The 14,687-nt window shown below is 37.4% G+C and overlaps 1 protein-coding gene across 1 annotated transcript in view; it reads left to right on the plus strand.

The window, feature by feature from the left end:
• Nucleotides 1-280: 280 nt before the first annotated feature.
• The window catches only part of SEC62 (SEC62 homolog, preprotein translocation factor), a 31,238-nt gene continuing 16,831 nt past the window's right edge, over nt 281-14,687 (plus strand). The window contains exons 1-3 of the mRNA XM_079923275.1: nt 281-329; nt 9,164-9,272; nt 10,298-10,403. Coding sequence (XP_079779401.1) covers nt 294-329; nt 9,164-9,272; nt 10,298-10,403 — 251 coding nt within the window. The 5' untranslated portion in view covers nt 281-293. The remainder of the gene's footprint in view (nt 330-9,163; nt 9,273-10,297; nt 10,404-14,687) is intronic.

The following is a 14,687-nucleotide window of genomic DNA, read 5'->3' on the forward strand; positions in this document are numbered from 1 at the left end:
CCAGTCAGGTTTGAGAACCAAGGACTCTTTCCAGTCCTCCTGTTCTTTGATCCACTTCTCAACTTCCTTCTGGTCCCAGCGATTTCCAGTTCCTGCAACAAAAGGAGCCAAGGAAAGAGGGGAGAGAAAGCGCAGCCAAGACCCGCCGAGCCCGCCTAGTACCGGCCTCTCGCCAGCCTCCCCGCTCCGGCGCCAGCCGGTAGATTACATAACAGCCCCGCGGCGCGCTATCGCGATATTTCCACCGCCCCCGCCTACTTCCACGTCAGAGGGAACCGGGCGGAGCGGCCAACATGGCGGAACGCAGGCGACACAAGAAGCGGATTCAGGTAGCAAAGCCGAGCCCTGGGATAGGGGACTCTCGGAAGTGGAAGACGCAGGGAAAGCTCCCGGGAAGGGTGGGCGAAATCGAGGACGAGGTGGGGTGGGGTTCCCCCGCGAGGTCGCCGGTTGCGGGCTGAGTCGTTTTGAGGGGCCTGAGGAAGGGCGGTGTTGGCGACGGCGGAGACCGAGGCGGAGGTGCTGGGGCAGCGGCGGAAGGCGGGAGGCGCGGCCGCCAGCCCAGGGTGGCGGTGGCGGCGGCGGCGGCGTTGTCGTTGTCGTTGCCGGCCTGGGCCTGTGCTGGGAGGTCCGCGTCCTCCGAGCTCAGACACCGACCCTCCCCGGGCTCCTCCCCTTCCTTCTCCACGCCATCCTTTCGCCTTAGCTGTCCCGAAATTAAGGCCGCGATAATTAGGGTAGAAGGAGGCGGAGGACTGACCTAAAGCTGCCCGTTCTTTGTGCGCAGATAGAAGGACCGTAGGAGGGGGCAGTGATCGGGGTTTGGTCAGCTGCCCCAGGGGCCCAGGCGGCGATCTGCGTATCCAGATGTTCGTTTGCGTGCAGCCTCCTTTTTCCTCACAGTTATTAACTTAAACGTCCAACTGAAGCTTTCCGGCTTTCTTTCAGCGACACAGTGTAAATAAACAAAACTCCCTTGGTACTGCAAAGAGTGGGTCCCGCCCAGAAACCTTTCACATGCCAGTGTGTCATCCTCATAACCTACATAGCATCCCTCCCTCATTCCACATGCATGTCATCTGTGTATTTCTTCCTTGCAGTTTTCCCCCTGTTGTTCTTGCTCTTTGCCGAGAGGATTAAATATGGGGAACATCTTAGACTCAGGATGTTTTGTTGTCTCCTTATTAGCTCCTGTGCTTAGAAACCTTCATATGTCGTCATAAATTGATGGCGTGTTGTAAACTGTTAATATACTAATCACAAATTGTTACACTCGTCATTGTCTTTTTGTTCCTTACTATTTCATTGCTTAGATGAATGTTTCTAATGTTTTTTCCCCCATTTTTATCACTTAACTGACTTACACCACAGGTGATTTGAGCTATGCAAGTTAAAATTCTCCTGAAAACTTTGAAGTACTAGGGAAAAAAAGATGCCAGTGATCAGTAAATTTAGAATTTTAGAATTAGGCAGAAATAAGAAAGTAGTTTCAAAAAGAGTACAGAAGGGGACCAGAGACAATTGCCCCCCAAGTTCAGACAGGTCATAAAACCAAGGCTTAAGGTTATTATGGAAGAAGTTTCTAATTATACTGTTTCTAGTCTTTCAAAATTTAGTGTTATTGGTCAGGTATGGATACAAAATATACTTTTATTAGAATTTGTATTGAAGTTATCAAATTAGGACTTACTGGACTTATATTTACACACATGGTATATTTTATGGCCTTAAATAAACATTGTTTTTACAGTTTCAACTGTTGTTTAATATTGTTGTAAAGGTGATCCTAATTCACTTTGAATACCTGCTCTATTTCAATTGTGATCTCATATTAAGCAGAAAGATAGATTTAAAAACCTGTATAGTAGTGGTAGTGACTGGGAGCTAAAACTTGTGCCTGTTTGTACCCCAGTGTCAATAATTATTGGCCGTGTAACTTTGGTCAAGTTACTTAACTTTTTTCCTCTATTTCCAAATCCATAAGAAGGAATATTTACCTTAAAAAAATATCCTCATTGGGTTGTTGTGGAAAAAATAGGTGCGTGGGTGACTTGTTATTAAAGGTTATAAAAGCTATTGAAAGAGTGCTTAGCACATAACTCCTTTTTCTCCTTCCCCAGGGATGAAGGCTTTAGGATAATTTGTTTTGGTTTTTGTTAAGCACGCTGATATGCTGAAGAAAAATTAACAGTTATCTATTCAGTAAATAAACCTTTGAGTTGTGAGTTCCATAAAGAATGGCTATTTACTTACTGTTGTTTAGTTGGGGATTAGATAAGTGTGTGAGGATCTGATTGTTAAAAATCAAGTTGGTATACTGCTAAGTGAAAATAAATAACATTTTTCACCTCCTCCAAGTTTTCTACATAGCTGTGCTATGTAAAATGTTGTGGAGATCTTGGGAGTGCTACCTGGAGTACTACTGTGCAGTGTCAACAGATTAATAAAAGTGTACAATACCTTATAAAACTCCTTGATTTTTTTCCCTCCAGAGAATCAGAAACTCTATAATATTGGCATTACTTTAGACAAAAAGATCAAACGTAATGACCAAATTCAGAGTTGAAGTTACAGAAAAAATTCTATTGTGAGACTCTGGGCAAAAAGATCTGTAATATTAACTCAGTTTCCTGTTGCTACTTGATGTTTCATGTTTAGAAAAGATTTTTATGTTTAGTAGATTTACTGACCTTGAATTGTAATTTGTATATTGGGGGAAATGATTGATACAAACAAGTTCAGGGTTTTAAAAAGTAGTTAATTTGTATGCTTTTTCTTTTTTTAAAAATTTATTTTATTTATTTTTGGCTGCATTGGGTCTTCGTTGCTGCACGCGCACTTTCTGTAGCGGTGAGCGGGGGCTACTCTTCATTGTGGTGCACGGGCTTCTCATTGTGGTGGCTTCTCGTTGCAGAGCATGGACTCTAGGTGTGCAGGCTTCAGTAGTTGTGGCTCACAGGCTCAGTAGTTGTGGCACGCGAACTTAGTTGCTCCGCGGCATGTGGGATCTTCCCGGCCCAGGGCCCGAACCCATGTCCCCTGCGTCGGCAGGCGGATTCTCAACCACTGCACCACCAGGGAAGCCCTGTATGCTTTTTCTAATGTAGCCTAATTTTAGATTCTGGTATTCCATCAAAGTTGGAAGCAAGAAGACTATTTTGTCACATTTCCTTCTTGGACTCACTTTACTGGTCACTGAAAACCAAAAGTGAGCTGCGTGTTCACTGACGTTATATTGCAAAGTTTTCATGATTGAGATTCTCAAGTGAGAGTGATCTCAATTCAAATTAATAAAACATTTGAAAGTAAATAATTGTAAGTTTTCTAAGAAATGCAATTATGTAAGTTTTTAAGAACATTAAAATCAGTGCTTATAGGTTAACAAAGTGCTGCTTACTAGAAGGGTTAATTGAGAATCCTAGTACCATGAAATTTTAGAGTTGAAAACGACTTTCAAGCAGTAGGGGTTTTTGGAATCTTTTTGCACAAATGCAGCTCTTATGTAAAAGCAGAGGGGTGGGCCCAAAGCCCTATCACCTCAGTACCCCACTACTTCACTACCATTATCCCTCATCCTTAAGCTACTTTTAGGACCTAGATCTAAAAGCATTACTAGGTATAAAACATATTGATCTAAACCGTTAACATCATTTTACAGATACACTGAGGTTCAGTGAGGATATGTGGCTTGACCCAGGGTCACTCATCAAGATAGTAAAACCAGATTTAGACCAAGTCTTCTAATTCCAGTTGAATGTTCATTCCACTGCACCATTGATAAAATAAAAAATAAATTGTTTTGACATACTTTAATCTTGCCATCTTTATATTAAATTGTACAACAAAGACTTAACGAGACTTGTCCCTGCTAAAGAGGCTCATCCCGTTTAGTGTTCTGCTTATGTGTAAAGTTTCTAGTTGAGTTTTGGGACATTGAAATGGCTTATTCATTCCTAGAAATTTTATAATACCTGCATCTCAGTTAACTTTGTTGCACCCATCTGTCTCCCTGTCAGTAAAACCCTGACATATCACGAACCAATATGCTAAATTTCAGAAAAGGCCAAGTTTAGGATTATGCGCTCTGACTCTGGGACTTTCTGAAGAAAAGAGATGGAACCCAGGAAGCCAGTCCTAAGTGGAAAAACTCCCCCCAGAGGCTTAATGAAGGGCTTACAATGGCAGGGGCTGGGGGATGTTAGAAGGGCACTGCCAAAGTCAAGATACAGAGACTCTTGTAAAGCTCTGTTAGTAACATACTGTGTGACTTTAAGCAAAGGATTTATCTAAGATCTCCTCCAGCTTTCAGATTTTAACGTGTTAACCTATTTACATTTTCACGAATATTTTATACTGTTTGTATAAAGATACAAATTGACAGTTGGTGAACTAATCTTTTTCTTTTGCTCAGTTCATTCAACAAGCTTATTTATTACCTAAGCTTATTTCTATTGAATATAACAATTTTTAAAAATTCTAGTAGTTTTGGGGGTGGGAGGATGGGGAAAACAAATTCTAAGTCAAAAATTCTGTGAGATTGAAGTCCATGGCTTACTGACTCTTGATCTAATATTTTTTTTCTCAAAAAGATTATCTTAAGTACCAAAAATAATATATAGTTAGAAATGGTAACCCCAGTTTCATTGTAGTATTTGAGTGTTGAAGTATTCTAAAATAAAAATATTTGTTAAGTAATTTAAAAAGAATGTTCTACCCAAACTTTCAATTTTTGTAATTTTGGATTAAGGGTTGCAACACCCGGCATCTTGGTGTTTGGGTTGGCAGTCCAGCCTCAGAACGTACTGGTTCTTTGCTTCCTCATTCTGAGACATTTGAGCTCATTCACTGAGCTACAAAGTTCTCTTCATTCAAGGCTCGATGAGCTGGTTTCTCTTGGTTAGTGGGTGATGTTATTCGCAAAAGGCCTTCACTTTTTGTCAGAGGGTTTCTAGAAAAGTTAGGAAAATATTCTGAATATTTCTTCACATCAAAAGGGAACAAAGAGGGGAAGTACTTTAGTCTAATGTATAAACAGGAAGAGGATAAGACTGTTTTAGCCTGCAGCAGGGGAGCAGTGAGAATGAAGATTCCATGGCAGGCTCTTCTATATTACTAGCTTCCCAAGGTCATATTCTCTTGGTGCTCTTCTGTAGCAGTCTTTCTTTCTGACTTTAAAGCCCCAGCAGATGGCACAAATTCTATACTGTTAGAGACAGTCTACAGTATGTATAACTTATATGTGGTATAATGAATATTTCATAATATTTCACAGAGGATAATAGAAACTTTTTAAGGATTTGAACTTGAAGGAGGAGCAAGGAAGGAATCAGTTCTGTTGTACCAATATGTTGATAGAATTCACTACTTTTCTAGTCAGATGTTTAAGGGAAGTTAACTGATACTTTAAGAAAGTATCAATGAATAAGTAACTGTGTCTGGTTGGGAGAGATTATCCAAGTCCATGTTTTCTGGGTCTGTTCACTTCATTCTTGCTTTGTAGTGCCTTTACCAAGGAGGGGGAAGGGAATGCAAAGAGAATACTTGAGTCTGTTTTTGCAGTTGTGGAAAAGAGTTTGGTGAACTTGAAGTTAATTGTTAAAATGAGGTTTTAAAATGTGGATTCATGTATTATCAGATTCCCTATTATATAATAATAGAATGGACTTTTCAGTTTCTTGGGTATTCTAATAGATTTTACGTCTGATGCCTCTTATCAACAATCAGTAGATTAGTACCTGTATGCCTGTGTTCAGTAAATGGTTTGAGTGTTAGTATGAGTGTAGACTTGTCATGCCTAAAGTTGATGTGATTGTTTTTCCCCCAGAATCACCTTCCTCCCAAATTTCTGTTAATTGAAAAACTGTCCTTTCAGTTGATCAAATTAGAAGTCTGACATCTTTTACTAAGCCATTTCATTCATCTTTTATCATTGAGTCCTATCTGTTGTACATTTGAAATGTTTCAAATGTCAAAATCCTTCCCATTCCTAGTCTAGTATCACATCACATCTTACTTGAATACTAAGTAGTTTTCCTGCCTTGTGCTTTTTTCCCCCAGTTCATTCTACATACAGGCTCCAAAATAGTGTCTAAGTCATTTTTTTTTCTCATTTTGTCCTCCTTCTATTCAAAACCTAGTTTCTGTGACTTAAGGAGTAAATTTGAAATTTCTTAGACTGCCTTGAATACTGTTTAGCCCTATTATACATACTTAACCTCACAATTCTTCCTAACTTGTCTCTACTAGAGCCAAATTTTATGCTCATTTTTAGCCACAGTATGTTTATGCTATTCATTCAGCTTATCCCAAATTTGTTCATCTTTCAAAATCCAGGTCCCTCTTCCAAGAGGTCTTTCATAGCTATTCTCATCCACATTGATAATCTCACTCCTTTTGTACTCCTAAAATATTTTTTCTACCACTCATTTCGGAAAATAACAGTAGTTGTTTTGGAAGGTTGTAACAAAGTGGAGGTATCATGCCTTAACAAATTTTTGGTATTAACAGTAGCACCCAGAGTTATTATAGGGTAAACACTCAGTAAGTATGCATTTGAACAATTTATGTTTATTGAGACTTCTCCCCCACATACCATTTTTAATCAAGCATATCCCAGTAACAAGTTATCAGTTAATTGGATAAATCTTTAAATTGGCAACAGTTGTATCAACTGAGGGAAAAATTGAACATATATGGGTGTGATTATAAAATAGAATTCGTTTCTATAAAGCCAATTATAGTATCTCATTATTTCCATCTATTTATATAGTATTACTTTTTAGGCTGTACGTGACTATATAGGATATTATTTATTAATAGATGGGCCTCCTAGAAATGCAGTGCGTTACACAGACATAATTAAATGCTATCGTTTAACATATACTAATATGTATGTTAATAATTTTAGTGTGATTTCAAAAACCGAAATATAGAATTTTTAGTTTGTCAGAAACTATATTTTGTGACTAGGACCCAGATTAAATAATTATGAACATTGTAGATGTTACTGAACTTGGAGTGTTAAATTTTGAATTTACAGTTTTTTAAGATTCTATTTTTTTGTGATATGTGTTTTTATATATAAAACTAAAGGTCTTTTAATCACATAAATATTTGGTTTTTACTATAGTTTTCATTTGGATTGAATGGTTTGGGCTTTTTTTTTTCTTTTTTAAAATTTTTATTGTATATTGGAGTATAGTTGATATACAGTGTTGTGCAGGCTTTTAATTTTTACTGTCACAAATAGTAACCCACAAGTGGGGTAATACGAGAGTATAAGAATCATGCATTGTTAATTGGCTGTTGGAAGTAGTAGGAGTTGGGAAGTGCAAAGAAGGAAATACGAGAAGTAGCTGCCAGGTGATCCAGCAACCACGGCACAGATTTTCGCTTCATCTCACAAATTACTCCTCTTCAGGATAAAATTAAAGTTGAAACTTTTATTTGTTAGTTGTTCCTTATTTTCAACAAACATAACTGAATGCAAACTAACTTGAAATCTGTGGGAAAACTGACGTAAAGATAGATGATTTAGAGAGTTTATTTTTCCTGTTTTTTGTTATTAGAATGTCTTGCATAAAACATAACTGTCTTCAGCATTAATTTTTCTCGGCATACTAGATTCTTGGCAGATAATTCTTTACTATTATTTGGCACTTTATTCATCTTAAGAAATAGCCTTTCCTGAAATCATTCACATTTAAATTGTATATTGCTAGAAATATTGCTTGAGTGCTCTGTGTACTGTGCTTAAACATGTAATTAAAGACAGTACTTTTATTATGATAGCTTACAGCAATAAGACAACTAAAAGTATATATATAAAAGATATATGCAAACATAGACTGACCTAATTTTCTTCAGTATATGAGTGGGGAGAATAAGTAGACAGGAACATAAGTTCAGAATGTAAGGAAATAAAAGCAAGATGGGGAATGATAAACAATGAGGCTGGTAGAAAGTTTGGAGGAGGGAATGGAAAAAAGAAAACAGGGAAGGATTGAAGCAGCCTTTCCAAAACTCTTTGTGCCCTTCCATTAATCAGTTCTTAAATGAGATTGTAATTTATTTGTCTGTTGCATTTTTTTTTTTTTTTTTGCTGTACATGGGCCTGTCACTGTTGTGGCCTCTCCCGTTGCGGAGCACAGGCTCTGGACTCGCAGGCTCGGCGGCCATGGCTCACGAGCCTAGCCGCTCCGCGGTATGTGGGATCTTCCCGGACCGGGGCACGAACCCGTGTCCCCTGCATCGGCAGGTGGACTCTCAACCACTGCGCCACCAGGGAAGCCCTGCATCTTTATTTTTGCTTTACCCCGTTCAGAAAGAAAAGAAGAAAGGCAAGGTGAGAAAAGATTCCCTGACAGTATCTAGAATCTGTAACCACAGGGGAAAGGGAAGAGAATACAAATCTTCAGCATCTCTGATAGTAGTTTGTATCTGGGACCACACTGGGACAGCTGTCTTTGGTTAATTTGAGAACTCCTCCTGCAATCTGTTGTCCGTTGTTCAAGGTACATGGCTTTGGCTGTTATTTAACATTTATTTATGGCACCTGTTTCTACTTACTTTGACATTTGGGCACTCACTATTGACAACCTCTTAATATTTTGAATTATTGCATTACAGCTTTTAAAAAGAGACCAGGCAAGAGTGAAGGTGAACTGGTACAAAATGATTACCATACTGGAAAAACAACTCAAAATAAATGCCTTGTAGCTGAGGCCAAGAGGCAGACAGGTTTGGGCCCTATCAACTTGTATTTGAAAAACATGATTTTAAAAATCTCCATTCCAGGGGCTTCTCTGGTGGCACAGTGGTTGAGAGTCTGCCTGCCGATGCAGGGGACACGGGTTCTGCCCCTGTCCGGGAGGATCCCACATGCCGCGGAGCGGCTGGGCCCGTGAGCCATGGCCGCTGAGCCTGCGCGTCCGGAGCCTGTGCTCCGTAACGGGAGAGGCCACCACAGTGAGAGGCCCACGTACCGCAAAAAAAATCTCCATTCTGTCTTCTGTATACATTACCAGGTCTGCTCCAGAAAAAGCTTGAAAGAAAGGCCTGTACTAAACTTAAAAAGATTTTCGGAAGAGATCTGTAAATTATTCTTCAGTATATCAATGTCATAAGTAAATGATTACATTAAATTAATATTCTTACTTTGCAGGAAGTTGGTGAACCATCTAAAGAAGAGAAGGCTGTAGCCAAGTTTCTTCGATTTAACTGTCCAACAAAGTCCACCAATATGATGGGTCACCGGGTTGATTATTTTATTGGTAGGATTACATCAATAAAATTATATTTGTGTGCATATCTTATGAAGATACCTAATTTGGGGATAGGTAGATATTTTAAAAATGCTCTCCAAGCATGATTGGTGAAGCTAGATGATGAGCATATGACAATTGATTATCCTGTTCTTTCATTTCATGATTGAAAATGTAAATAAAAATAAAAGAAAGTGCTTTTTAATAACGTTTCTTGGAAATTTTTAAAATAGGATTTATTTTCAGTACTAACACTAACTTCTATTCAGATAGTACATGTACTTAACGATACTCTTTTTGTAAAACTCTGGCATAGAATTCAGTGTGAAACAAGTGTGTCAGAACCAACTTAGGAGTGTTTGTTATTCACATAATCTAAACAACTTCATAATAAGCTAATATTATCTGTAATATTGTCCCATAGCTTATAAATCAATAGTTGTTGAGTTTGCCTGTCTGATCAATTAAGGTTGAATTACCTATTATTGGGAAGAAATTTATTTATCATCTCTTCAGTGTTATGCTTAATGATTTTGATAGTCCTTAAAAGTTTATAAAAATAGATATGCTGTTTTTTTCACATCTCATATATTTAGCTTCTTCCAATGACAGTAGATTGTTTCAGAGCTTATTCCTCAGTGGGTTACAATAAAGCTTGGTGACAGAATTTCTGTTACTGTGGTAGAGGAAGATTTTTGGTTTGTTTATCCCATATTATGATTATTTGATAAGAGTGTTATTTACATTTATTTTGAATTTTTTAAAGAACATTTTCTCATTAATTTATCTTTAGTTAGTATTTTTGAATGTCATTTATTTCAGAGAATTACTTTAAGAAAGGTGCTTAATCAGTATGTTTCACAAATTGAGGTTTTGAGGAACTATTTGTCATCATTATGTCAGACTTAAATTTTCTGTTGAACTTGGTTTTATTTTCGGATGCCAGAATGTTGAAGTTTGCCTTATAGAATATTGTTTAGATAGGCACAAATCCTGCTGTATACTAAATTTAAAATAATAAATTTCTTCTTTAGCTTCAAAAGCAGTGGATTGCCTTTTGGATTCAAAGTGGGCGAAGGCCAAGAAAGGAGAGGAAGCTTTATTTACAACGAGGGAGTCTGTGGTTGACTACTGCAACAGGTAGTTTTTATTTCTTAGTGAAGGATAATATAAATAGTAATTTAAAAATATTCTCCATGGTCCTGAAGCTCCTTCCCTATTTCATCATTAAGTATAGTGCTATTACAGCATAGCTCAAGTATAGCTTTTACATGTAACCTGGATTTCTTCAGTACTTCTAGAAATGAATTTATTTGGTGTTAGGCTATCATATTTTTATAACTTTTATTTGTGTTCTGTTACATTTGTACATTTGCCAGGCTGACTGAACTGAAGGATCAACAATAAAAATCATATACCAGTGCCTGTCGTGAACAAAAAAGTTCTTTCTTTTCTAGAGCAAAAGTTGGGGAATCTTTTCCAAAACTTTGTCAGAGATTCCTAATAGACCTGTTGTCCCTGTTTTGTTTTGTTTTTTCAGCGCCTACTGAGCCATTAGCCAGGTACCCTTCCCTATTTTGTTTGTGATTACTAATATATTCCTTGTGAAATCAAGGCAGCTGAAACATCTGTCTTTTCTTCATTCCAAGATGAAGTATAGACAGTTCAGTAACATATCCATGTTTTTTATAGTAAGTACTTCTCCTTTGGGAAAAACTTTTCATGGTGAATGGTGTACAAAAAAAAATCACTTTTCTGGGGAATTCCCTGGCGGTCCAGTGGTTAGGACTTCTCGCTTCCACTGCAGGGAGCACAGGTTCAATCCTTGGTTAGGGAACTAAGATCCCACATGCTGCGTGGCGCAGCCCAAAAAAAATCACTTTTCTCTTGGAAAGAAGTATGCTGGGTTTTTTTTTTGTTTTTCCAACTTTTCCCTTGGTTTATTTACTACTTAAACATATTTATTAAGATGTTAGTATATCAAATTTTGTTTTTGTGACACTAAATTTTGTAATTGGTGGGAATTTGACATTTTAGATTATTTTATATGCTTAGCAGGGAGATACACATAGCGTTTACTAATATATTGCTTAATGGCATTTAAAGTATCAGCCACATGAGACCCCTCTTAAAAACCACTATTTTACAACCTGGTTTCTAAAACTGTAAAGTTGAAGAATTATTAACTATTTCTTAAAATTCTTAGCTGCCGGGGACTTGCCTGGCAGTCCAGTGGTTAAGACTCCACACTTGCACTGCCACGGTCCCAGGTTTGATCCCTGGTCGGGGAATTAAGATCCCACAAGCCACATTGCACAGCCCAAAAAAAAAATTCCTAGCTGCCAAAATCTAGAGTCACTAATGGACCTTTCAGAAACAATGGAAATTTCATTGTCGGGGCAGGGATTAGCTAACAGTGGTGTAGTCGGTATTTTCCTTTACAGCCATCTGTGTATTAGAACTCCAAAGTGAAAATTTCCCTGCCTGCCTCAAAACAGACTTATTTTTTATATATATAGTGTAAAAATTAAAAGATGCTATAAATGCAGAAACAGAGAAGTTAAATCACTTACCCAAGGTCACAAAGCTAGTAAGTGGCTGAGCCAGAATTCTAAATCCAACAATCTGACTTCATAGTCCATGCTCTTAACCACTGCACTATACTGTCTCCTCCAAAATGATGATGGATTTAATGAAGCAAAAATTAAAATGAAGGATTAACCTGTCAATACTATTTGAATATTAAATCTGAGCCCAAATCTCTGAGGAGAGCAGCCAGTATTAATACACTTCACTTGGCCTTTTAGGAGACTTGATACTTCGTTATATGAAAAGCAAAAAAAACCTTAGTACAGAGATTGTCCTAGCAATACACTCACTTTTTGTTGTATATGTTATTCCCATTCATATCAAGCTTTTTGTGTCCTTTTTGCACTAAGAGAGAGAAGCATAACTACCTAAAGTTTTCAAAGCCACTTCTAATAATAACCATGGTGACCTCATGATGGCCAGCCCTCATGGGTTCCTGCCTGACTACAGGCAAAACCACAAAGGGACACTTGTCCTGTCTCATTTTCTGAAGTCTTGAGGGAGTCTAAGGAAAAACAAAGGAAAACAGGAAACTGTAGGATGTGCCTCTTTATGGCCTATTTCAAGTACAGACTCTTCAGCCTTTTAGCTAGCATCATCCTAACCCTCCTAGTGACTTTGCATCTCCAACCCCCCAGTCCAGTAGTGTCCTTCTCACTCTCATTCATATACCATACTCATTCTCTCTTCTGGGCTTTCTTTGATAATAACTTGCCATTTTCTGCAAACAGTTCTTCCTCTATCCTGCCTGCCTCTCAATATAAATATCTCTCAAATTCCATCTCTACCATCTAGTATTCCCCAGATCCTCTAGCCCACATTAAACTAATGTTCTACAGAATTTATAAAGGTAATAGCATACAGTTTAGTCCTTAACTATTTAAATAGAATTGTTGCATGTGTGTTAGTTTTTCTAAATTTCTTGCCTGCTAAATCTGAAGGCAATTGGAGGACTGTTTTATACTTTATTGTAACTCCACAGCAATTAGCACAATGTGGGCATTCACCATTGTCAGATAAGTGAAGGTCCTAAACATATGTCTGGCATTTAATAAACATTTATTAAACCTGGTAAAAAAAAATTAAGAGGTGAAGAAGAATAATAAGCAATTTAATAACTTTTTACAAGCTGCTTTTAATCCATTCATTTATTCTAGAAATACTTATCAAATATCTATTATAGGCCAGGCCTCAGGAATACAGAGATAATTGTGACTTGGTTTCTGCCTCCAAAGCACATATTTTCATCTGTTAGAGAAGATTTGTGACTAATTACAATACAGTGTGTTCTGTAAGAAAGACAGAAATGGGGAAACTTCAAGAATGGCCTCTCAGGGAATACGTTTTAATCAAATTTTGAAACAGAAATAGGTGATTACCCAGCAAACAATAGGAGAGTGGACATTTGATCCTGGCAGAGGGCACAGAACATACTGAGATAGGAAAGTATGAGTAGTCTGTGAAAATGTCAGAGTTTATGTAGATGATCTGTACTATACAGTGTGTTTAAAGCTAAATAAATGGAGGCACTGATTTTATTACAATAGTAAATGTCATCTCATTTTTTGAGGCATAGAGTGAATTGAAGTAGGCATTCTCTAAGGAACTATCAAGGAATAAGTGAATGATTCTACTTATTAATGAATGGAATGAGGGTATAATGTAACTATTTATAAAACTAAATGTGTTTGTGTTTTCCATAACTATCAATATTAAATGAAATTCAAGATTTTGCTACAGCAGTAGTAATGGCTAACATTGAGAACATGCATGCCAGGCACCACACTAAACAATCTACATGCTTCTCATTTATACCCCATTTTAGAAATACACTAAAATTAAGTAACTTACCCAATACTACATAGCTCGTTATGTGGTAGAGGTGATATCTGAACCCATCTACTTGAATGTGAACTTCTCAAGACCGATTTGATTGGTTAATAGTCTTCTTTTCTCTCAAGGGGTTGGGGCAGCTGTACAGGAGGAGTAACAGAAGCAGGTGTTCCTGCTGATTCTGTGCTCTTCTGTATCTGCTTGTCAAGGGAAGGATTTTTTTTTTCTCCTGAAGTTCTATGGTTTATATTTTTTAATTGTTTATTTCTTTATTAAGAACATTTTTTTCACTAAAGTAAATTTGAGAAAATTTTGAAAATGATACAGAAGAAAATCCAAATTACCAATAATGTTGCTTCATGGATAATTATATTACCATTTGAGACTATATACTCAAGTATCTGTGTTTGTGTGTACATGTACTCTTACTATATGGAGAGCTATAATATGAACTGTAGTATGAAATGCTGGTTTTCAATTAACATACAATGAATAAGATGTATTTTTGTTTTCATATTAACACATTATTGACTGGGGTGGGGGGTTTTGCAGAAACTAGTGCTGTGGTGTTAGTACATCTGCGGTCAGTAATGTGTGAAGTTGTAATGAATGATCCTGATAGAAAATCTGGAAATCATCTAAGTGCAAAAATAGAGATTAGAATATTTTCATTATAAATTTTTGTAAGAAGTTCTGAAGTAGTAAAAATTAAAGATCCCCCTTCATATTCAAATATCCACCACTACTCTTTAAGTCTCACTTTCTACTCATAAGTAGTTAATTATTAAGGGTCTCATTTCAGATTTTTGCTTGTTTATGTATATAGGTATATGTGTAGCAGATATTAATGATGGATTCTTTGGGGGCATTTCAGACAGTGGCATAATTGTATATGCCGTATAGATCTTCTGAACAAGTAAAAGTCCAAATGAGGAGACCTAGAAGTTAGCTTTGTGGAGATGTTCATGGGGTGGACCTAACTGAGCAGCAGAAAGAAGCCCA

This window comes from Stenella coeruleoalba, assembly GCF_951394435.1.
Source record: "Stenella coeruleoalba genome assembly, chromosome: 5".
Taxonomy (NCBI): Eukaryota; Metazoa; Chordata; class Mammalia; order Artiodactyla; family Delphinidae; genus Stenella; species Stenella coeruleoalba.